This window comes from Syzygium oleosum, unplaced genomic scaffold, assembly GCF_021117445.2.
Source record: "Syzygium oleosum isolate NSW1041296 unplaced genomic scaffold, Sole_v2.1 Sole_v2.16, whole genome shotgun sequence".
In the NCBI taxonomy this organism is placed as follows: domain Eukaryota; kingdom Viridiplantae; phylum Streptophyta; class Magnoliopsida; order Myrtales; family Myrtaceae; genus Syzygium; species Syzygium oleosum.
In genome coordinates this window covers 2,137,380-2,160,658 of record NW_026607500.1, presented here as the reverse complement: position 1 = coordinate 2,160,658, position 23,279 = coordinate 2,137,380, and the positions used below count along the sequence as shown (strand labels likewise).

At 40.2% G+C, this 23,279-nt stretch overlaps 1 protein-coding gene and 2 pseudogenes across 4 annotated transcripts; all 3 read right to left on the bottom strand.

Moving 5' to 3' along the window:
- Positions 1–385: 385 nt before the first annotated feature.
- On the bottom strand, positions 386–3,460 carry LOC115668733 (disease resistance protein L6-like; annotated as a pseudogene).
- Positions 3,461–8,157: 4,697 nt separating this feature from the next.
- Positions 8,158–11,312, bottom strand: LOC130140132 (disease resistance protein L6-like). Of its 4 annotated transcripts, none has more exons than XM_056318721.1 (5): positions 10,779–11,312; positions 9,718–10,603; positions 8,825–8,954; positions 8,655–8,717; positions 8,158–8,567 (listed from the first exon to the last, which is right to left on the bottom strand). In XM_056318721.1, exons 1-2 carry the CDS (start codon positions 11,165–11,167, stop codon positions 10,360–10,362), a joined length of 633 nt encoding a protein of 210 aa, XP_056174696.1. In that variant the 5' UTR covers positions 11,168–11,312; the 3' UTR covers positions 8,158–8,567; positions 8,655–8,717; positions 8,825–8,954; positions 9,718–10,359. The 4 variants fall into 4 exon arrangements, with proteins under 4 accessions (XP_056174696.1, XP_056174698.1, XP_056174697.1 ...); XM_056318723.1 differs by having other exon boundaries at positions 8,158–8,518; XM_056318722.1 differs by having other exon boundaries at positions 8,655–8,707.
- A 6,655-nt stretch (positions 11,313–17,967) lies between these two features.
- Positions 17,968–21,173, bottom strand: LOC130140133 (disease resistance protein L6-like; annotated as a pseudogene).
- Positions 21,174–23,279: the final 2,106 nt, after the last annotated feature.

Sequence of the window (23,279 nt, the reverse complement as noted above, 5' to 3'; positions counted from 1 at the left end):
CCTGAAGGAAGCTCCGGCAGCAATTGAAGCTTGTAGCAGTACCCTAAACCAAGATTATAAAGAGAAGAAAGCTTATGGATGCTTTCCGGAAGCAACTGAAGTTCCCTGTAACACTGTACAAAGTGTTGGAGAGAAGAAAGATTTCCAATGCTTTCTGGCAAGTCGGAGATGGGTGTATACTCTAACTCAATCCTATTGAGGAAAGACGAGCAACTGATTCTCTTGAAATTCCCCTAGCAATTTAACGCAGAGCAAGGCACTAAACTCTTGAAGCTTGACCAACCTTCGAAAAGTATTGGGTAACTTTCTTATCTTTGTAAATTTTCTAAAGATTCAGGTAACTCATAATGCTCGAACTGGACAAGTTTAGTTTAAAACATCCCCATTGAGTCAAAATCTTTCTCAATGAATTTTATAATGATAAATGGTGCAGTTTCATGAGGAAGCCAATGGCCTCCAGAAGTTGAGTGAAATTTGTACAGAAACTCAAGTCAAGGGTTGACAAATTTACAAGATTGCTTATTGAGTCAGGAAGTCCAATAATGACTGATAATACTTGACATTAAGAGTCTCCAACTTCTTCAGAGAACCTGAAAATGTAGAAATTTCTCGTATAGCTGATCTATCCTCCGGATTCTTACAGTCCCTCAAGTACAAGGAAACGATGCTCTTGACCTTTCCGATAGAAGAGTGAATTCGTTCCCATGAGTTGCATCGTTTGAAGATTTGAGTCTCCAAATTTGTAAAGGAGTACACCCTGAATATGCACAACCAATAAGCTTGAGAACTTTTAGCTGCTTTGCCATCTAGAGGAATGAAGATATTTTGGGATTAGCTATTGAAAACAAGTGGACTTAAAAATATAGAGAAGAGGATGTGCTTTTCCATCTTACCATGACCAAAATCCATCCTCCGCTGAGCTCTGAAGTAGTGCTCCGCGACAAATCTGAGTACAACTAATTTTCCGATATGAAGATTGTTTGCGACAAAAGATGTAGGGCAAGTCATCCACAAAAGCCATCTTAATTCAGATGATAATTTCTTCAAATCTCCACTAAAATTCTCACCTCTTGCTTAAAGGAACCTTAAGTTCTACAAATTTTGAAACTTTTCACTTTTGTATACTCGACACCCGTGGTCAACTATATCATATGTGCCATCTCTCTCAAAACAAATGGCCTGAACCTTTTTAGAACCCTACAAGCAAAACACTGGATATCATTAATATTGCATCATATGTTAGAGAAAAAGTTCAGGCCAACACAATGTATATGACATATTACTTTACAATTTCCTCGCATATGAAGCTTTACACATGAAACCATATTTGAACGTTAACACATCACACAGACAACTGCAGACCAAAAAACAAGCACAATAAAAACAGTAACAGACATAACAAAAACAAGGAGTGCCAAGATTAGAACTTGTGACCCGTTCTGATATCATTCTAGACAAACCTTTTTTCTTTAAAGGTTAAGCTGTTAAAAAACAAGCCAATAATATACAGTAACAAAGCCAACTAAAAGCGAACTGATTATCTACTTTTCTCATAATATCACGATTAAGGACTCTCATTGTAAATTTTGCGATATGGAAAAAGAGCCACTAGTTAACATCTTTTAATGTGCTTATCACATCAAGCATCTGTTTGGTAAAGCTGTGGCTGTGTTGTAGTTGTTCGCGTTATGACTGTAGTGAAGCATTGTAATTTATGTGCTTAGAAATACATGTTTTAAAGCTGCAACATCCCTCCAGCTTCTTTACATTTACTACTAGAAATTTTTTATAAGGGCATTTAGAAAAGAGGTCAGGAAAAATAGCCTAGAAACAGGAGCGCTCTTGCCATTATGCAATTTAATAGGTAAGAAGTATTAAATAACAACAGATGTTACATATTGGATTGAATAGATACATTAGAGCTAAAAGAGCAGGGATAAATGTTAATGTAGAAGGTTACCTTATTCGCTTCTCGTACTTTCAAGGCTTCCTCAAAGATCCATAGACCATTTTTCCTGCACACCCTTCTAGGCACACAACGTCCTTACCAAGATCTCTTGATTGACTATATCATTTACTCACCACCACATGTTAAACCTTCTAGGCAGACAACATCCCATCTCAGATCTCCTAATTATCTATATTCTTTACTCACCACCATATTTTATCCAAGCTTCAATTCTTCAATTATCAAACTGGATAAATGCCTCCATACTTCGACAAATTTACTATCCATGCCGAGGAAGAAACCAGCAATGTTGAGAAAAATTTGTTGATATCCATGTTGTAATGCGTCATAGCTTATCTTCAATATCTTTTGGACATCTCTATGAGGTTCTTCAAATATTTTCTTATTAGATTAAACAAACAAATATGAACCTATAACCTCAAGAGCTAAAGGAAGTCCTCTAGATTTACCCTAAGAGGCACTTTGAGGATAGTAATACTTGCAGTCTAATCCAAATTCCACCTTTGATTAAATACAGCTTCATATCCAGACGTGACAATGATCCTGCTTCCCGACATAAACCAATTATGTTCTTTGGTCGAAACAAGCAGTTGACACTTATGATTTACATCATGGAGAAGAACGTTTAATTCTTTCTTGAATATCTGGAAGGAAGCTGCAATGCACAAATTCTCCGAAGGTGAAAGTGATTTTGCCAATGCCACCAATGCCGTAAATTCCAGTTGTTCGGATTCTGTTGGAAGTAGTGTCCAGCCGTCCGATAATCTTCTTCATATGATCATCAATTCCAACCAAAGTCTCAGGAACATCTACCCGCAAACCTTGTCATAACTCACTCAGAACCGTCTCAACAACTATCCTTACAAATTCTCCTAGGTGCCTATCAAAAAACAGGACAAGATAAATTAAACGATTCTACCGCCATATCAGCAACATATCGCAAAGGATTATAAACAAACTATATTTCGATTCTACCAATGAGGAATTTAGGAATACAGCAGCAAGATCTCATATAAAGAAAGTCAAAAAGTTTAGATGGAGATGAAATCACATACCCATTAGTGATTTTCTCTGATTCCCATCCTTTCAAGAAGCTGACATCTCTGAGCGCCTGTTGCCCTGCCTCCACATCCCTTTGCTCAAAGTACATCTTGTGTGAATGGAAGGCCTCCCCCAACCGCCCCGTCAGGTGTCCCGTGCTCTTCCTGTTCTCCACCGTCTGAACGAGCTCGCGGAGGCACCATTCGCTGGAAGCATGGCTCTCAGATAGGACAGGGATCGAAATCTTGGACCATGCGATCGCGTGCAGAAGCTGCAAGCCGAACTGGCTGCCCATCGGGTGTTCTTGATCTGCGATGCCCTTGCGAGTATCCAAACCTCTGAAGCTCAAGAACACGTCGTACTCATGCTCTGTCGACCCCCAAACTCGTGCTGTCGGCGCTCATCTTCCTCTCGAGCAAAGAGGTGTCCGAAACTAGTGGGGCGTTGCATTTGGTTGGCAACTCTTGGGTTTTCCAAGAAACCATCCGGTTCTCTCTGTGTTCGGAGAAGAAACCCTAGTCTTGGAGGGCGAACTATATAACATGGGAGAATATATACTACAAAAATAGCACCGTACATGATATTTTTAACATTTTCTCCGTCGATCCTTTTGCGAGTTGGAATAATGACGTGGCTGAAATCCAACTATTTTCTTCAACTTCAATTGTAGTCCTATTCGTATTATTCATCTCGCAAGCCCTTTCATCTCCCTAGACAAAACTCTTCGGACCCGTTTGGTTCAATTTTGCAAATGAACTTTGAGAGAATGCAAATACCTTTAGATTAAAATCCCTTGTTGAAATGCAAATGGCATCTAAGGGCGCGTTTGGTAACGCTTCTGTTTCTCTATTTTTCTATTCTTCTGTTCCCTGGAACAAAAAAAGAATAGAAATCCGTTTGGTAACGCAATTTATTTTTCTATTTCCTGGAATAGAAAAGTGGCCAAGAAATAGATTCGGAGCAGAAATAAGAAGTAGAAAAAATCTACTTCTTTGTTCCTAGAAATAGAAATAGAAATAGAAAGGTCCGGTCCTCAAGTCGCGACCTTAGCTCCTCCTCCATCCTCCGTCGTCTACAAACCGTCTCAAAGCACCGGTCCGGTCCATTCTCGGCGGAAATAATAAAAAAATTATAAAAAATTAAAAAATTCCAAAAATTCATAAAAATCAGAAAAATTCTCAAAAAATCCATAAAAATCAGAAAAACTCAGAAAACCCATAAAAATTTGCAAAATTCCGAAATTGAAAAAATTTTAAAAAATTCATAAAAAGCCTTCTGGAAAATAAAAAGAGACAAATTTCGGGAAAGTAAAAAGTTTTAATAAACTTTTCCCCAAAAAAACAAAAATAAAAAATTCACATAATGGCTTAGAATAAATTAAAAAATTCCGAAAATTCATAAAAATTAGAAAAATTTCAGAAAAATCCCATAAAAAATTAGAAAATTAAAAAATTCCCAAAATTCATATAAATCAGAAAAATTCTCAGAAAATCCATAAAAATCAGAAAACTCAGAAAACCCTTACATATTTGCAAAATTCCGAAATTGAAAAAATTAAAAAAAAAATTCATAAAAAAATTTCGGAAAAATAAAAAGAAAAAGATTTAGGGAAAGTAAAAATTTTTAATAAATTTTACCCCAAAAAAATATAAAAAAATTCACATAATGGCTTAGAATACCTGTGGCCACCCACTTTGAGTGAAATTTAAATTTTTGAGGTGCCCAAGTGGTATTTTTGAAGATTCCTTAGTTTAGGGATTAAAAGGGGTTTTAAACCCATAAAAAGGATTAGACAAACCAATAAATCATGCTTATTGATTTTTTTCACTTATAAATTGTACTTATAGTTAAATAAAAGATATAGATTTGAATGCAAAAAATTGGAAATAGAAATTTTGTGCAGTTACCAAACGCATTTCTGTTCTTTTTCTATTCCAGGAATAGAAATTTTGTGCAGTTACCAAACACATTTCTGTTCTAGAAATAGAAATTTTGTTCAGTTACCAAACGCATTATTTTGCTCAGAAACTCTTCCAGGAAATAGAAATAGAAAAAACTATTTCTGAAAAGAAATTGTTCCCAGAAATAGAAACGTTACCATACGCACCCTAATAAAATATTCTTTGTGAAGTTATTTTTGGGCCAAGTAGTATTTGGTTTTTTTTTTTTTTGCAAAGGGCTTTGAGATCCTTTTTTTATTAAAAAAAAAGTTACCCTTCGCCGGAGCCGGCGAGCCAAATCTGGTGTCGGCGGTCGTCATCCGAGGTCGGGCGACCCCCGGCGAGGGTTGCGTGACCCAGGCAGCCCTCGCCGAGGGTCGCTCGACCTCAGGTGACAAGGCCTGAGGTCGCGCAACCCCAGGTGGGCGTCGACCTAGGTGGAGCGACCTCAGGCTGCCGTCGCCTGGGGTCGCTCGACCCAGGTGACGACCGCTTGGGATCGCATGACCTAGGCCGACGACGCCTGGGCAGTCGCGCGACCCCAGGTGGCCGTCGCCGGGGTCGAGTGACCTCACCTACCCCTCGCCGGCTCTTTGTCGTCCAGATTCGATGTCGTTAGCCATCCTTTTGTGAAGCTCAAATGCTTGAGCTCAAGCTCTTCAAACTTGAGGCGATGGCGGCTAGATCAAGAGTCTCATGGTCAAGGACACTCTATGCCGAGTCTTGTAGCCACCATGGCCATGGAGCGGCATGGTTGACATATCTAAAGCCCGCGACCGTGGATGCTTGAGCTTGAGCTTGCGGCAACCATGGTTGCTTGATCCTCGAGCTCCTGGCCTCGCGGCATGGCCACTCAAGCTCTGAGCTCGTGGCCTTGTGTCACGGAAAAAAGTTTTTCATGTTATTAATCCAAATGATCGCCACATCATCAATCCAAATGAGTTTTTTAGAATCGTTAGATTGATGAGGGGATTCGATCTCTACCATTAGATTTATTTGACAAGGATTGATGCCTTCGACCGTTGGATAAATTCAATCTCCACTATAGGACTAATGTAATGATGATCAATAGTCAACACCATCGATCAAGTGGATCTCTATCCGTCAAATTGAGTAGACGATGATTAACATCATTTACCGTAGATATCATGTAATTAGAGGAACTCTTGTATAAATAGGGGAGCTCTTCCCCTCACTTATATCATTCACTTTTATTTGAACAATAAAACCATTCTCTAAATTTTTTCTACTTTGTGAGAGTAAGGCTTACTTAGGCCAAACAAAGTGATTTAAGGTCTACGTGCCGCACGGTTCACAATCGAAAGCATCGTCCTATGACATATGGATGATGCTCGAGCGCAAGGTCGTGTCAAGTACTGTGACAATCAATGTCATTAATGTCGACGGCCAGGATTTTGTTTGTTGTTTTAATTTTTTTAAAACTCTAATTCTACTCATTTGACCACATCAGCTTTTCTATCGCTGACCCATCTTTTATGGTCTCAAACTTAGCCAATGGTCCACGTCGGCCACAATCATTTGGAAAAGAAAACGAGAGAATTAACCGAAAATTCAAAAAATAATTTTTTTCTTCGTTTGCTCTTGCTGGCTATTGATATAATGTGAAGGTTCGAAGCAATCTTAGTTGATAACTGAGAGCAAGATTTAACTAAAGCGTGTAGTCAACTTCCATGACCAACTTCCCAGTGATCTTTCAATTTTGCAAGACATGGGAGGAAACAGCAGCATCCGGTCAAGAAAGACTCTAGTCAAGCAGACAACACAGTGTGTTAATAAATCTCAGCAAAAAGTTGGTAGACTACTGGCTTCATTTGCCTTTGTTATGTTACATGAATCATCTCGACATGGTTAATTGGCAATGAAAGTATATGACTCAACACAGCATTGCCTCTGGTACATGATCATTCTATCATTAGAACCAGAACATGTTTAATGACACTATAGGAGGTTGTGGCCTAAGAGGTTTGCTCTATGATATCCCGGTATTCGCCGCAGTGAGTTGTGTCCAGAAATATCCAAGGTCTTTAGCGGCTTCAAATCCAGGACAAATTCACAACAATCTCTGCTAACAATTGCTCTGGATATTCAAATTTTGAGTCGTGTCGCTCAACATTTAGCTTTTCGCAGTAAAGAGAAGCTGATGTTTCACTTTTTTAAGGTGTCAGAGCAAGATAACTCTGGTAATTTTTCAATGGCCCTGTACCAAGAGATATCCATCTCTTCCAAGAAATCCAAACTATCAACACCTCTAAAATCAGGTAGATTGTTGCGGCCTCTAGCAATTAATTCTAAGATGTTTTAATTGTTGAAAACTCCAATCTTTTGATGGACGAACAACAAGCGATATGCAGTTCTTCCATGAACTCCAACTCATAAAGGCCTCAAATCTCAACTAGATTAAAGCAAGATGTGATCTCTGGCTGTCTCAGACGATTTAATACTAAAAGGTCCAGTAGAATTTCAATGGACTTGCACATACTGATACTCAATCCTTCCCGGTAATTCAATCTGTCAAGCCCTCAAAAGTAAGCTAACTCTTTCAGTCTCAATTTATTGGTTGGAGATATCAGTACTTCAGGACCATATTTCAATCAGCTCATTAGCATTCTTTTAGCTCCAATTCATGCGAACTTAGCACATTCCCAAAGAAGAAGCTTTATTAGTCTCGGGGAATTATCTGGGAGGCATGCCAGCCATGAGCTTGACTGAAGAGTCCGTTCCTTTAAATGGATTATACGAGATAGCTACAAATGGGCGACTCTTGCAGGTGACTCGCAGAAGTGTTTAATCCTGAAGGAAGCTCCGGCAGCAATTGAAGCTTGTAGCAGTACCCTAAACCAAGATTATAAAGAGAAGAAAGCTTATGGATGCTTTCCGGAAGCAACTGAAGTTCCCTGTAACCCTGTACAAAGTGTTGGAGAGAAGAAAGATTTCCAATGCTTTCTGGTAAGTCAGAGATGGGTGTATACTCTAACTCAATCCTATTGAGGAAAGACGAGCAACTGATTCTCTTGAAATTCCCCCAGCAATTTAACGCAGAACAAGGCACTAAACTCTTGAAGCTTGACCAACCTGCGAATAGCATTGGGTAACTTTCTTATCTTTGTAAATTTTCTAAAGATTCAGGTAACTCCATAATGCTCGAACTGGACAAGTTTAGTTTAAAACATTCCCATTGAGTCAAAATCTTTCTCAATGAATTTTATAATGATAAATGGTGCAGTTTCATGAGGAAGCCAATGGCCTCCAGAAGTTGAGTGAAATTTGTATAGAAACTCAAGTCAAGGGTTGACAAATTTACGAGATTACTTATTGAGTCAGGGAATCCAATAATGACTGACAATACTTGTCATTAAGAGTATCCAACTTCTTCAGAGAACCTGAAAATGTAGAAATTTCTAGTATAGCTGATCAATCCTCCGGATTCTTGCAGTCCCTCAAGTCCAAGGAAACGAGGCTCTTGACCTTTCCGATAGAAGAGTGAATTCGTTCCCATGAGTTGCATCGTTTGAAGATTTGAGTCTCCAAATTTGTAAAGGAGTACACCCTGAATATGCACAACCAATAAGCTTGAGAACTTTTAGCTGCTTTGCCATCTAGAGGAATGAAGATATTTTGGGATTAGCTATTGAAAACAAGTGGACTTAAAAATATAGAGAAGAGGATGTGCTTTTCCATCTTACCATGACCGAACTCCATCCTCCACAGACCTCTGAAGTAGTGCTCCGCGACAAATCTGAGTACAACTAATTTTCCGATATGAAGATTGTTTGCGACAAAAGATGTAGGGCAAGTCACAAAAGCCATCTTAATTCAAATAATAATTTCTTCAAATCTCCACTAAAATTCACACCTCTTGCTTAAAGGAACCTTAAGTTCTACAAATTTTGAAACTTTTCACTTTTGTATACTCGACACCCGCGGTCAACTATATCATCTGTGCCATCTCTCTCAAAACAAATGGCCTGAACCTTTTTAGAACCCTACAAGCAAAACACTGGATATCATTAATATTGCATCATATGTTAGAGAAAAAGTTCAGGCCAACACAATGTATATGACATATTACTTAACAATTTCCTCGCATATGAAGCTTTACACATGAAACCATATTTGAACGTTAACACATCACACAGACAACTGCAGACCAAAAAACAAGCACAATAAAAACAGTAACAGACATAACAAACACAAGGAGTGCCAAGATTAGAACTTGTGACCCGTTCTGATATCATTCTAGACAAACCTTTTTTCTTTAAAGGTTAAGCTGTTAAAAAACAAGCCAATAATATACAGTAACAAAGCCAACTAAAAGTGAACTGATTATCTACTTTTCTCATAATATCGCGATTAAGGTCACTCATTGTAAATTTTGCAATATGGAAAAAGAGTCACTAGTTGACATCTTTTAATGTGCTTATCACATCGAGCATCTGTTTGGTAAAGCTGTGGCTGTGTTGTAGTTGTTCGCGTTACGACTGGAGTGAAGCATTGTAATTTATGTGCTTAGAAATACATGTTTTAAAGCTGCAACATCCCTCCAGCTTCTTTACATTTACTACTAGAAATTTTTTATAAGGGCATTTAGAAAAGAGGTCAGGAGAAATAGCCTAGAAACAGGAGCGCTCTTGCCATTATGCAAGTTAATAGGTAAGAAGTATTAAATAACAACAGATGTTACATATTGGATTGAATAGATACATTAGAGCTAAGAGAGTAGGGATAAATGTTAATGTAGAAGGTTACCTTATTCGCTTCTCGTACTTTCAAGGCTTCCTCAAAGATCCATAGACCATTTTTCTTGTTCACCCTTCTAGGCACACAACGTCCTTACCAAGATCTCTTGATTGACTATATCATTTACTCACCACCACATGTTAAACCTTCTAGGGAGATAACACCCCGTCTCATATCTCCTAATTAACTATACTCTTTACTCACCACCATATTTTATCCAAGCTTCAATTCTTCAATTATCAAACTGGATAAATGCCTCCATACTTCGACAAATTTACTATCCATGCCGAGGAAGAAACCAGCAATGTTGAGAAAAATTTGTTGATATCCATGTTCTAATGCGTCATAACTTATCTTCAATATCTTTTGGACATCTCTATGAGGTTCTTCCAATATTTTCTTATTGGATTAAACAAACAAATATGAACCTATAACCTCAAGAGCTAAAGGAAGCCCTCTAGATTTACCCTAAGAGGCACTTTGAGGATAGTCATACTTGCGGTCTAATCCAAATTTCACCTTTGATTAAATACAGCTTCGTATCCAGACGTGACGATGATCCTGCTTCCCGACATAAACCAATTATGTTTTCTGGTCGAAACAAGCAGTTGACACTTATGATCCACATCATCGACAAGAATGTTTAATTCTTTATTGAATATCTGGAGGGAAGCTGCGATGCACAAATTCTCCGAAGGTGAAAGTGATTTTGCCAATGCCACCAATGCCGTAAATTCCAATTGTTCGGATTCTGTTGGAAGTAGTGTCCAGCCATCCAATAATCTTCTTATGATCATCAATTCCAACCAAAGTCTCAGGAACATCTACCCGCAAACCTTGTCGTAACTCACTCAGAACCGTCTCAACAACTATCCTTACAAATTCTCCTAGGTGCCTATCAAAAAACAAGACAAGATAAATTAAACGACTCTACCGCCATATCAGCAACATATCGCAAAGGATTATAAACAAACTATATTTCGATTCTACCAATGAGGAATTTAGGAATACAGCAGCAAGATCTCATATAAAGAAAGTCAAAAAGTTTAGATGGAGATGAAATCACAAACCCATTAGCGATTTTCTCTGATTCCCATCCTTTCAAGAAGCTGACATCTCTGAGCGCCTGTTGCCCTGCCTCCACATCCCTTTGCTCAAAGTACATCTTGTGTGAATGGAAGGCCTCCCCCAACCTCCCCGTCAGGTGTCTCGTGTTCTTCCTGTTCTCCACCATCTGAACGAGCTCGCAGAGGCACCATTCGCTGGAAGCATGGCTCTCATATAGGACGGGGATCGAAATCTTGGACTGTGCGATCGCGTGCAGAAGCTGCAAGCCGAACTGGCTGCCCATCGGGTGTTCTTGATCTGCGATGCCCTTGCGAGTATCCGACCCTCTGAAGCTCAAGAACACGTCGTACTCATGCTCTGTCGACCCCCAACTCGTGCTGTCGGCGCTCATCTTCCTCTCGAGCAAAGAGGTGTCCGAAACTAGTGGGGCGTTGCATTCGGTTGGCAACTCTGGTTTTTCCAAGAAGCCATCCGGTTCTCTCTGTGTTTGGAGAAGAAACCCTAGTCTTGGAGGGCGAACTATATAACATGGGAGAATATATACTACAAAAATAGCACCGTACATGATATTTTTAACATTTTCTCCATCGTTCCTTTTGCGAGTTGGAATAATGATGTGGCTGAAATCCAACTTTTTTCTTCAACTTTAATTGTAGTCATATTCGTATTATTCATCCCGCAAGCCCTTCATCTCCCTAGACAAAACTGTTCGGCCCGTTTGGTTTAATTTTACGAATGAGCTTTTGTAGAATGCAAATACCTTTAGATTAAAACCCTTGGAAAAATGCAAATGGCATCTAATAAAATATTCTTTGTGAAGTTATTTATGGGCCAAGTAGTGTTTGGCTATTTTTTTTTTTTTGCAAAGGGCTTTGAGATCCATTTTTTATTAAAAAAAAAGTTATCCTTCGCCGGAGCCGGCGAGCCAAATCTGGCGTCGGCGGTCGTCGCCCGAGATCGGCCGACCCCTGGCGAGAGTTGCGTGACCCAGGCGGCCCTCGCCGAGGGTCGCTCGACCTCAGGTGACGAGGCCTGAGGTCGCGCGACCCCAGGCGGGTGTCAGCCTAGGTGGAGCGACCTCAGGCAGCCGTCTCCTAGGGTCGCTCGACCCAGGTGACGACCGCTTGGGGTCGCATGACCTAGGCCGACGGTGCCTGGGCAGTCGCGCGACCCCAGGTGGCCATCGGCGGGGTCGGGTGACCTCACCTGCCCCTCTCCGGCTCTTCGTCATCCAGATTCGGTGTCTTCGGCCATCCTTTTGCGAAGAAGATGAACAGTAACAACAAGGGTCAAAACTGGAATATTAAAAAATAAGTAAGGGTAGTTTGGGAAGAAAAAAATTAGGTTCAGCATTTGCTAAATGCTAAGAGCTCAAAGTTGGTCTGGACCATCTTTGAACTTTGAGCATTCCTAATACTTGCTTTCGGCCGAAAACCCATTGGGAATGCTTGCCAAACGCCCTAACATTTCCCCAAGAAGCTTTCAAGGACGAAAGCCCCGTGGGAAAGCTGAACCAAATGGGACCTTCATCTCCCAAAACACTCTTCCCTCTTTTGAAGCTCTCCTGTAGGCTCTCAGTTGCCTTTACTTTTCTTTTCTTTGTTTTGATTGTTTTTTTTTCCTCTCCCAATCTGTTTTGGAAGATTGTATGTGTGAATAAATTTCTGCAGTTGATGTCGGGTGAATGTGAAGTGTAAACGTGAAGTGTAGTTTGGCCATTCATCCAGTTGATAGCCATCGAGGAAGATGTCCGTGACGTAACTTCATAACCTCTCCACGATTAAGCTACTCTTCTCTCTCAATTTAAATTTAGGTATAGATACAGGGGTTTTACTCTCTTTTTAGATTTAGATTTAGGTTTAGATCTAGGAATTCCTTAGAGGTATTTGATCCGTGTTCTCTCAACATATTGACGTTGGTGTATCTGCATGGCAATGGTGATGAGGACGTTGAACCTAGACGCGCACCGCAAGCTGTTGCGAATGAAGTGGAAGATCTCGGTGTGTGCTCATCATTGAATCCGATCTACTGTTGAGGGATGAGAGTGTGCTTTTAACTGCAGACTCTGTTTTGTGCTTTGTTATTTGAATTCTAGTCTTTGCTTTGTTCCATAATTATTTGGGATTTGCTTGGCTTGTATGCCTTCTATGTACCTCTCAGATATTATTATGATGAAATGAAATCTTTCTTTCGATCTAAAAAAAATGAAATCCTAAATTATTATTATTTTTCAATTTAGTTCATAAACTTGAAAAACCCCACTCAATATGGTCCTTCTATTAGAAATTTTAACACAGTTAGCTGACATGACCGTAATACGTTACATTTGCCATACTGATACCAGGGTGGCAAACGTAGTGTTTCCACGTCAACTCTTTATCGGCCCAAAAAGAAAGTTAAAAATAAGAGAGGAAGAAATATTTGCTGACTTAAGACAATGGTGTGACAGTTCGCATTATTATTTTGGTCTAATAGATGTCGACGAAGTGGTCCATTTCTGAAAAATTAACACAGTATGGCGATACGCTTAACAAAATGACTATATGGAATGGAGTGTACATATTCAGGGATTAAATTGAAAAAAAAAAGTTCAAGGACTATATTAAATTATGGAAAAAAAGTTTAGGGACTGCCCCATGTCATTATCTATTGGGTTAATACCACGAAAAACCCTAAACTGGTACACTTGTGACACATTTACCCCAAACTATTTTTTTGACCATAAAAAATCACAAACTGGTACACCTGTGACAATTTTACCCCGAACATACCACAAAAAACCCCAAACTGGTACACATGTGACAATTTTACCACGAACTAATTTTTAATATTATTTTTTTATTTTTTTGAATTTTTTCTTTTTTCTTTTCTTTTCTTTTTTTTTCCTTCACCTTCAACCTCTGGCTAGTCCGGCGACCGGCGAGAGGCGGAAGCCGACTAGGGCCGCCCTCGCCGGCGTCGGGCTGCCCTCGCTCGACGCAGGTGAGGGTCGCCCTCGCCGGATGCGGCGAGGCGACCCTCGCTGCGTCGAGCGAGGCCGTCCTCGCTTGCCCGGGCGAGGGCCGTCCTGCCCGGCTCGGGCGAGGGCGGCCCTCGCCCGAGCAGCGAGGTCGCCCTCGCCAGATCCGAACGTTGGGCGAGGCGGCCCGGCAGCCGGCGAGGGCGGCCCGGCGGCGCTATGCCGAGGCGGCCCTCGCCGATACCGGCGAGGGCGACCCTCGCTGCGTCGGGCGAGGTCTCCCTTGCCACGGGCGGGCGAGGACGGCCCTCGCCCGATGCCGGCGAGGGCGGCCCTCGCCGACGCGCAGGCGAGGGTCGCCCTCGCCAGATCCGGCGAGGGCCGCCCTCGCCGGCTTCCGCCTGGTCCGACGACTGGCCAGAGTTTGAAAATGAAAAAAAAGAAAAGAAAAGAATAAAAAATAAAAAAAATTCGAAAAAAATAAAAAATAATAATATTAAAATTTTAATTCAGGGTAAAATTGTCACATATGTACCAGTTTGGGGTTTTTTGTGGTAAGTTCAAGGTAAAATTGTCACAGGTGTACCAGTTTGGGGTTTTTAGTGGTCAAAAAAATAGTTTAGGGTAAAATTGTCACATGTGTACCAATTTGGAGTTTTTTATGGTCAAAAAAATAGTTTGGGGTAAATGTGTCACAAGTGTACCAGTTTAGGGTTTTTTGTGGTATTAACCCTTATCTATTTCAAGTTATGCTTAGTTGGCAAAACAAAGAGGCATTTTATAAGTAGGGATGAGTGGACTAGAAGTCCTAAAACTTGTCACGAAAATACAATTGAATTCTCAAACTTTCAAAAGTGCAATCAATTTCTAAAATTTGTGTAATCATATTTTTTCATTAACACCGTTCAGTTTGGCTAGCGGAAATTACTGACTTAATTTTTTTTTCACTCTCTTACGTAGCTAAAACATAAAGGATAAGGCTAAAACGACAATGGTGAGGCAACGGCGGTGAGGGAGTTTTATGTCCGTCTTCTTTTTTTTTAATTTTTAAATTTAGGTTATTTTTTAGGGAAAACACCACAAAAAATCCAAAACTATGCCACTTGTGACAAATTTACCCCGAACTTTTTTTTTGTGACACGAAAAACCTCAAACTATATCACTTGTGACACATTTACCTCACAATACATTTGTCCATGGGCATTTTCGTCTTTTTCTTTTTTCTGTTTTTTTTCCTTTTTTTTTCTTCTCTCTTCCCCTTCGCCGTGGTCGGCGGAGGGAAGCCGCCGAGGGCGACCCTCGCCCAAAGCTAGCGGCCGCAGAGCTCAAGCTCATGGTAGCCACGACAGCTCAAGATTCAAGATCGCGAGCAAGGCCGCTCCACTCTCTCCTCTTTTCTTTCTATTGTGCCATATCGTGGTATTCATGGCCTTTCTCTCTCTTCTATTCTTTCTATCAATGCCTCTCTCCATCTCTTCTCTTGCCACCTCAAGCTTGCGGCCATGGTCGCTTGAGCTTCAAACTTATGGCCATATTAGCCAGAGCTTCCTCGATCCAGTTTCTTGCAACCCCGTGACCGCAGAGCTAGTGCTCAAGCTCTCACGACAATGGCTGTTCCTGACGTTCATAGTCATGGCCGCTCAAATGCTTTTGAGCTCAAGCTCTTCAAACTCAAGGCGATGGTGGCCAGATCAAGAGTCTCATGGTCAGGGACACTCTATGCAAAGTCTCGTAGCCACCACGGACACGGAGCGGCATGGTTGACATATCTAAAGCCCACGACCATGGATGCTTGAGCTTGAGCTCGAGCTTGCGGCAACCACAGTTGCTTGATCCCCGAGCTTATGGCCTCGCGGCAAAGACACTCAAGCTCTGAGCTCATGGCCTTGTGTCATGGAAAAAAGTTTGTCATGTCATCAATCCGAAGGATCGCCACATCATTGATCCAAAGGGGTTCTTTAAAATCGTTAGATTGACAAGGGAATTCGATCTCTACCATTAGATTTATTTGACAAGGATTCATGCCTTCAACCGTTGGATAGATTCAATCTCCACTATGGACTAATGTAACAATGATCAAGATCCAACACCATCGATCAAGTGGATCTCTATCCGTCAAATTGAGTAGACGATGATTAGCATCATTTACCGTTAGATCACATAAAGATCAATGGTTGTAATTAGAGGAACTCTTGTATTAATAGGGGAGCTCTTCCCCTCACTTATATCATTTGCTTTCCTTTGAACAATATAACCATTTTCTAAGATTTTTCTACTTTGTGAGAGTAAGGCTTACTTAGGCCAAACAAAGTGATTTAAGATCTACGTGCCGCACGGTTCACGATCGAAAGCATTGTCCTATGACATATGGACGATGCTCAAGCGCAAGGTCGTGTCAAGTACTGCGACAATCAATGTCATTAATGTCGACGGGCCAGGATTTTGTTTGTTGTTTTAATTTTTTTAAAACTCTAATTCTACTCATTTGACCACATCAGCTTTTCTATCGCTGACCCATCTTTTATGGTCTCAAACTTAGCCAATGGTCCACGTCGGCCACAATCATTTGGAAAAGAAAACGAGAGAATTAACCGAAAATTCAAAAAATAATTTTTTTCTTCGTTTGCTCTTGCTGGCTATTGATATAATGTGAAGGTTCGAAGCAATCTTAGTTGATAACTGAGAGCAAGATTTAACTAAAGCGTGTAGTCAACTTCCATGACCAACTTCCCAGTGATCTTTCAATTTTGCAAGACATGGGAGGAAACAGCAGCATCCGGTCAAGAAAGACTCTAGTCAAGCAGACAACACAGTGTGTTAATAAATCTCAGCAAAAAGTTGGTAGACTACTGGCTTCATTTGCCTTTGTTATGTTACATGAATCATCTCGACATGGTTAATTGGCAATGAAAGTATATGACTCAACACAGCATTGCCTCTGGTACATGATCATTCTATCATTAGAACCAGAACATGTTTAATGACACTATAGGAGGTTGTGGCCTAAGAGGTTTGCTCTATGATATCCCGGTATTCGCCGCAGTGAGTTGTGTCCAGAAATATCCAAGGTCTTTAGCGGCTTCAAATCCAGGACAAATTCACAACAATCTCTTACTAACAATTGCTCTGGATATTCAAATTTTGAGTCGTGCCATTCAACATTTAGCTTTTCGCGGTAAAGAGAAGCTGATGTTCCACATTTGTAAGGTGTCAGAGCAAGATAACTCTGATAATTTTTCAGTGGCCCTGTACCAAGAGATATCTATCTCTTCCGAGAAACCCAAACTATCAATACCTCAAAAATCAGGTAGATTGTTGCGGCCTCTAGCAATTAATTCTCAGATGTTTTAATTGTTGAAAAATCCAATCTTTTGATGGACGAACAACGAGCAATATGCAGTTCTTCCATGAACTCCAACTCATAAAGGCCTCAAATATCAACTAGATTAAAGCAAGATGTGATCTCTGGCTGTCTCAGACGATTTAATACTAAAAGGTCCAGTAGAATTTCAATGGACTTGCACATACTGATACTCAATTCTTCCCGGTAATTCAATCCGTCAAGCCCTCAAAAGTCAGCTAACTCTTTCAGTCTCAATTTATTTGTTGGAGATATCAATACTTCAGGACCATATTTCAATCAGCTCATTAGCACTCTTTTAGCTCCAATTCATTCGAACTTAGCATACGCAAATAAGAAGCTTTATTAGTCTCGGGGAATTATCTGGGAGGCATGCCAGCCATGAGCTTGACTGAAGAGTCCGTTCCTTAATGAATTAGACGAGATAGCTACACATGGGCTACTCTTGCAGGTGACTCGCAGAAGTGTTTAATCCTGAAGGAAGCTCCGGCAGCAATTGAAGCTTGTAGCAGTACCCTAAACCAAGATTATAAAGAGAAGAAAGCTTATGGATGCTTTCCAGAAGCAACTGAAGTTCCCTGTAACCCTGTACAAAGTGCTGGAGAGAAGAAAGATTTCCAATGCTCCCTGGCAAGTCGGAGATGGGAGTATACTCTAACTCAATCCTATTGAGGAAAGACGAGCAACTGATTCTCTTGAAATTCCCCTAGCAATTTAACGCAGAACAAGGCACTAAACTCTTGAAGCTTGACCAACCTTCGAAAAGTATTGGGTAACTTTCTTATCTTTGTAAATTTTCTAAAGATTCAGGTAACTCATAATGCTCGAACTGGACAAGTTTACTTTAAAACATCCCCATTGAGTCAAAATCTTTCTCAATGAATTTTATAATGATAAATGGTGCAGTTTCATGAGGAAGCCAATGGCCTCCAGAAGTTGAGTGAAACTTGTACAGAAACACAAGTCAAGGGTTGACAAATTTACAAGATTGCTTATTGAGTCAGGGAGTCCAATCATGACTGATAATACTTGACATTAAGAGTCTCCAACTTCTTCAGAGAACCTGAAAATGTAGAAATTTCTCGTATAGCTGATCTATCCTCCGGATTCTTACAGTCCCTCAAGTACAAGGAAACGAGGCTCTTGACCTTTCCGATAGAAGAGTGAATTCATTCCCATGAGTTGCATCGTTTGAAGATTTGAGTCTCCAAATTTGTAAAGGAGTACACCCTGAATATGCACAACCAATAAGCCTGAGAACTTTTAGCTGCTTTGCCAGATATTTTGGGATTAGCTATTGAAAACAAGTGGACTTAAAAATATAGAGAAGAGGATGTGCTTTTCCATCTTACCATGACCGAACTTCATCCTCCGCTGAGCTCTGAAGTAGTGCTCCGCGACAAATCTGAGTACAACTAATTTTCCGATATGAAGATTATTTGCGACAAAAGATGTAGGGCAAGTCATCCACAAAAGCCATCTTAATTCAGATAATAATTTCTTCGAATCTCCACCAAAATTCTCACCTCTTGCTTAAAGAAACCTTAAGTTCTACAGATTTTGAAACTTTTCACTTTTGTATACTCGACACCCTTGGTCAACTATATCATCTGTGCCATCTCTCTCAAAACAAATGGCTTGAACCCTTTTAGAACCCTACAAGCAAAACACTGGATATCATTAATATTGCATCATATGTTAGAGAAAAAGTTCAGGCCAACACAATGCATATGACATATTACTTAACAATTTCCTCGCATATGAAGCTTTACACACGAAACCATATTTGAACGTTAACACATCACACAGACAACTGCAGACCAAAAAACAAGCACAATAAAAACAGTAACAGACATAACAAACACAAGGAGTGCCAAGATTAGAACTTGTGATCCGTTCTGATATCATTCTAGACAAACCTTTTTTCTTTAAAGGTTAAGCTGTTAAAAAACAAGCCAATAATATACAGTAACAAAGCCAACTAAAAGTGAACTGATTATCTACTTTTCTCATAATATCCCGATTAAGGTCTCTCATTGTAAATTTTGCGATATGGAAAAAGAGCCACTAGGTAACATCTTTTAATGTGCTTATCACATCAAGCATCTGTTTGGTAAAGCTGTGGTTGTGTTGTAGTTTTTCGCGTTATGACTGTAGTGAAGCATGGTAATTTATGTGCTTAGAAATACATGTTTTAAAGCTGCAACATCCCTCCAGCTTCTTTACATTTACTACTAGAAATTTTTTATAAGGGTATTTAGAAAAGAGGTCAGGAGAAATAGCCTAGAAACAGGAGCGCTCTTGCCATTATGCAATTTAATAGGTAAGAAGTATTAAATAACAACAGATGTTACATATTGGATTGAATAGATACATTAGAGCTAAGAGAGCAGGGATAAATGTTAATGTAGAAGGTTACCTTATTCGCTTCTCATACTTTCAAGGCTTCCTCAAAGATCCATAGACCATTTTTCTTGCTCACCCTTCTAGGCACACAACGTCCTTGCCAAGATCTCTTGATTGACTATATCATTGACTCACCACCACATGTTAAACCTTCTAGGCAGATAACATCCCGTCTCAGATCTCCTAATTAACTATATTCTTTACTCACCGCCATATTTTATCTAAGATTCAATTCTTCAATTATCAAACTGGATAAATGCCTCCATACTTCGACAAATTTACTATTCATGCCGAGGAAAAAACCAGCAATGTTGAGAAAAATTTGTTGATATCCATGTTCTAATGCGTCATAACTTATCTTCAATATCTTTTGGACATCTCTATGAGGTTCTTCCAATATTTTCTTATTGGATTAAACAAACAAATATGAACCTATAACCTCAAGAGCTAAAGGAAGTCCTCTAGATTTACCCTAAGAGGCACTTTGAGGATAGTCATACTTGCAGTCTAATCCAAATTCCACCTTTGATTAAGTACAGCTTCATATCCAAACGTGACGATGATCCTGCTTCCCGACATAAACTAATTATGTTCTCTGGTTGAAACAAGCAGTCGACACTTATGATCTACATTATCGAGAATAATGTTTAATTCTTTTTTGAATATCTGGAAGGAAGCTGCGATGCACAAATTCTCCGAAGGTGAAAGTGATTTTGCCAATGCCACCAATGCCGTAAATTCCAATTGTTCGGATTCTGTTGGAAGTAGTGTCCAGCCATCTGACAATCTTCTTCGTATGGTCATCAATTCCAACCAAAGTCTCAGGAACATCTACCCGCAAACCTTGTCGTAACTCACTCAGAACCGTCTCAACAACTATCCTTACAAATTCTCCTAGGTGCCTATCAAAAAACAAGACAAGATAAATCAAACGTTTCTACCGCCATATCAGCAACATATCGCAAAGGATTATAAACAAACTATATTTCGATTCTACCAATGAGGAATTTAGGAAAACAGCAGCAAGATCTCATATAAAGAAAGTCAAAAAGTTTAGATGGAGATGAAATCACAAACCCATTAGCGATTTTCTCTGATTCCCATCCATCCAAGACGCTGACATCTCTGAGCGCCTGATGCCCTGCCTCCCCATCCCTTTGCTCGAAGTACATCTTGTGTGAATGGAAGGCCTCCCCCAATCTCCCCATCAGGTGTCTCGTGTTCTTCCTGTTCTCCACCATCTGAACGAGCTCGCGGAGGCACCATTAGCTGGAAGCATGGCTCTCAGATAGGACGGGGATCGAAATCTTGGACCGTGCGATCGCGTGCAGAAGCTGCAAGCCGAACTGGCTGCCCATCGGGTGTTCTTGATCTGCGATGCCCTTGCGAGTATCCGAACCTCTGAAGCTCAAGAACACGTCGTACTCATGCTCTGTCGACCCCCAACTCGTGCTGTCGGCGCTCATCTTCCTCTCGAGCAAAGAGGTGTCCGAAACTAGTGGGGCGTTGCATTCGGTTGGCAACTCTGGTTTTTCCAAGAAGTCATCCGGTTCTCTCTCTGTTTGGAGAAGAAACCCTAGTCTTGGAGGGCGAACTGTATAACAAGGGAGAATATATAGTACAAAAAAAGCACCCTACATGATATTTTTAACATTTTCTCCATCGATCCTTTTGCGAGTTGGAATAATGATGCGGCTGAAATCCAACTTTTTTCTTACTTCAATTGAAGTCGTACTCGTATTAGTCATATCGCAAGCCCCTTCATCTTCTTGGACAAAACCCTTCGGCCCGTTTGGTTCAACTTTACAAATGAGTTTTGGGGGAATGCAAATACCTTTAGGTTAAAATCCCTTGAAAAAATATAAATAGCATATGGTAAAAAAATCGTTTGTGAAACTATTTTGGCCCAAGTAGTATTTAGCTTTTTTTTTTGCAAAGGCATTTGGGACCCTTTTTTTCTTAAAAAAAAAGTTACCTTTCGCCGCCGGCGAAGGGCTACAACTGCCGGCGAGCCAAATATGGCGCCAGAGGTCGTCGCCCGAGGTCGGGCGATGACAATCGCTTGTGGTCACTTGACCTAGGTGACGACCGCTTGAGGTCGCGTGACCTCGGCCAACGGCGCTTGGGCGGTCATGCAACCCCAGGTGGCCGTCACTTGGGTTAGGTGACCTCGCCTGCCCCTCGTTGGCTCTTTGCCGTCCAGATTCGGTATCGTTGGCACCCTTTCGCGAAGAAAATGAACAGTAACAACGAGGGTCAAAATCGAAATATTAAAGAATAAGTGAGGGTAGTTTGGGAAGAAAAAAATTAGATTTAACATTTGCTAAATGCTAAAAGCCCAAAGTTGGTATGGACCATCCTTGAGCTTTGAGCATTCCCAATACTAGCTTTCATCCGAAAGTCCATTGGGAATGCTTGCCAAACGCCCTAACATTTTCTCAAGAGACTTTCGAGGCCGAAAGCCCTTTGGGAAAAATGAACCAAACAGGGCCTTCATCTCCCAAAACACTCTTCCCTCTTTTGAAGCTCTCCTGTAGGCTCTCAGTTGCCTTTACTTTTCTTTTCTTTGTTTTGATTGTCTTTTTTTTTCTCTCCCGATCTGTTTTGGAAGATTGTATGTGTTAATAAATTTCTGCAGCTAATGTTGGGTGAATGTGAAGTGTAAACATGAAGTGTAGTTTGGCCATTCATCTAGTTGACAGCCATCGAGAAAGACGTCCGTGACGTGACTCCACAACCTCTCTACGATTAAGCCATTCTTCTCTTCCGATTTAAATTTTGGTATAGATATGGGGGTTTTACTTTCCAATTTAGATTTAGATTTAGGTTTAGATCTAGGAATTCCTTAGAGGTATTTGATCGGTGTTCTCTCAAAATATTGATGTTGGTGTCTCTACATGGCAGTGGTAATGAGGACGTTGAACCTAGATGTGCACCACAAGCTGTTGTGAATGGAGTGGAGGATCTCGGCGTGTACTCATTACTGAATCCGATCTACTCTTAAGAGATGGGAGTGTGCTTTTAGCTATAGACTCTGCTTTGTATTTTGTTATTTGCATTCAAGTCTTTGCTTTGTTCCGTAATTATTTGAGATTTGCTTGGCTTGTATACTTTCTATGTACCTCTCGGATATTATTCTAATGAAATGAAATCTTTCTTTCGACCTAAAAAAAATGCAATCCCAAATTATTATTATATTTAATTTAGTCCGTAAACCTTAAAAACCTCACTCAATATAGTCATGCTATTAGAAATTTTAACACGGTTAGCTGACGTGACCGTAATACGGTACATTTGCCATACTGATACCAGCGTGGCAAACATAGTGTTTCCACGTCAACTCTTTATCGGCCCAAAAGGAAAGGAAAAAATAAGAGAGGAAGAAATATTTGCTGACTTAAGACAATGGTGTGACAGTACGCATTATTATTTTGGTCTAATAGATGTTGACGAAGTGGTCCATTTCTGAAAAATTAACACACTATGGCGATACGCTTAACAAAATGACTGTGGAATGGAGTGTACATATTCAGAGATTAAATTGAAAAAAAAAAGCTCAAGGACTGCATAAAATTATGGAAAAAAGTTCATGGACTGCCCATGTCATTATCCTTTCATGGTATGCTTATTTGGCAAAAAAAAAAAAGAGGCATTTTATAAGTAGGGATGAGCGGACTAGAAGTCCTAAAACTTATCACGAAAATACAATTGAATCCTCAAACTTTCAAAAGTGCAATCAAGTTCTAAAATTTGTATAATCATATTCTTTCATTAACA

Coding starts and splice junctions, on each gene's coding strand:
- LOC130140132 (XM_056318721.1), bottom strand. CDS start 11,167: ATGAGCGCCGACAGCACGAGTTGGGGGTCGACAGAGCATGAGTACGAC. Junction 10,604..10,778: donor TCAGAGAAAATCGCTAATGG/GTTTGTGATTTC, acceptor GTTTTTTGATAG/GCACCTAGGAGAATTTGTAA.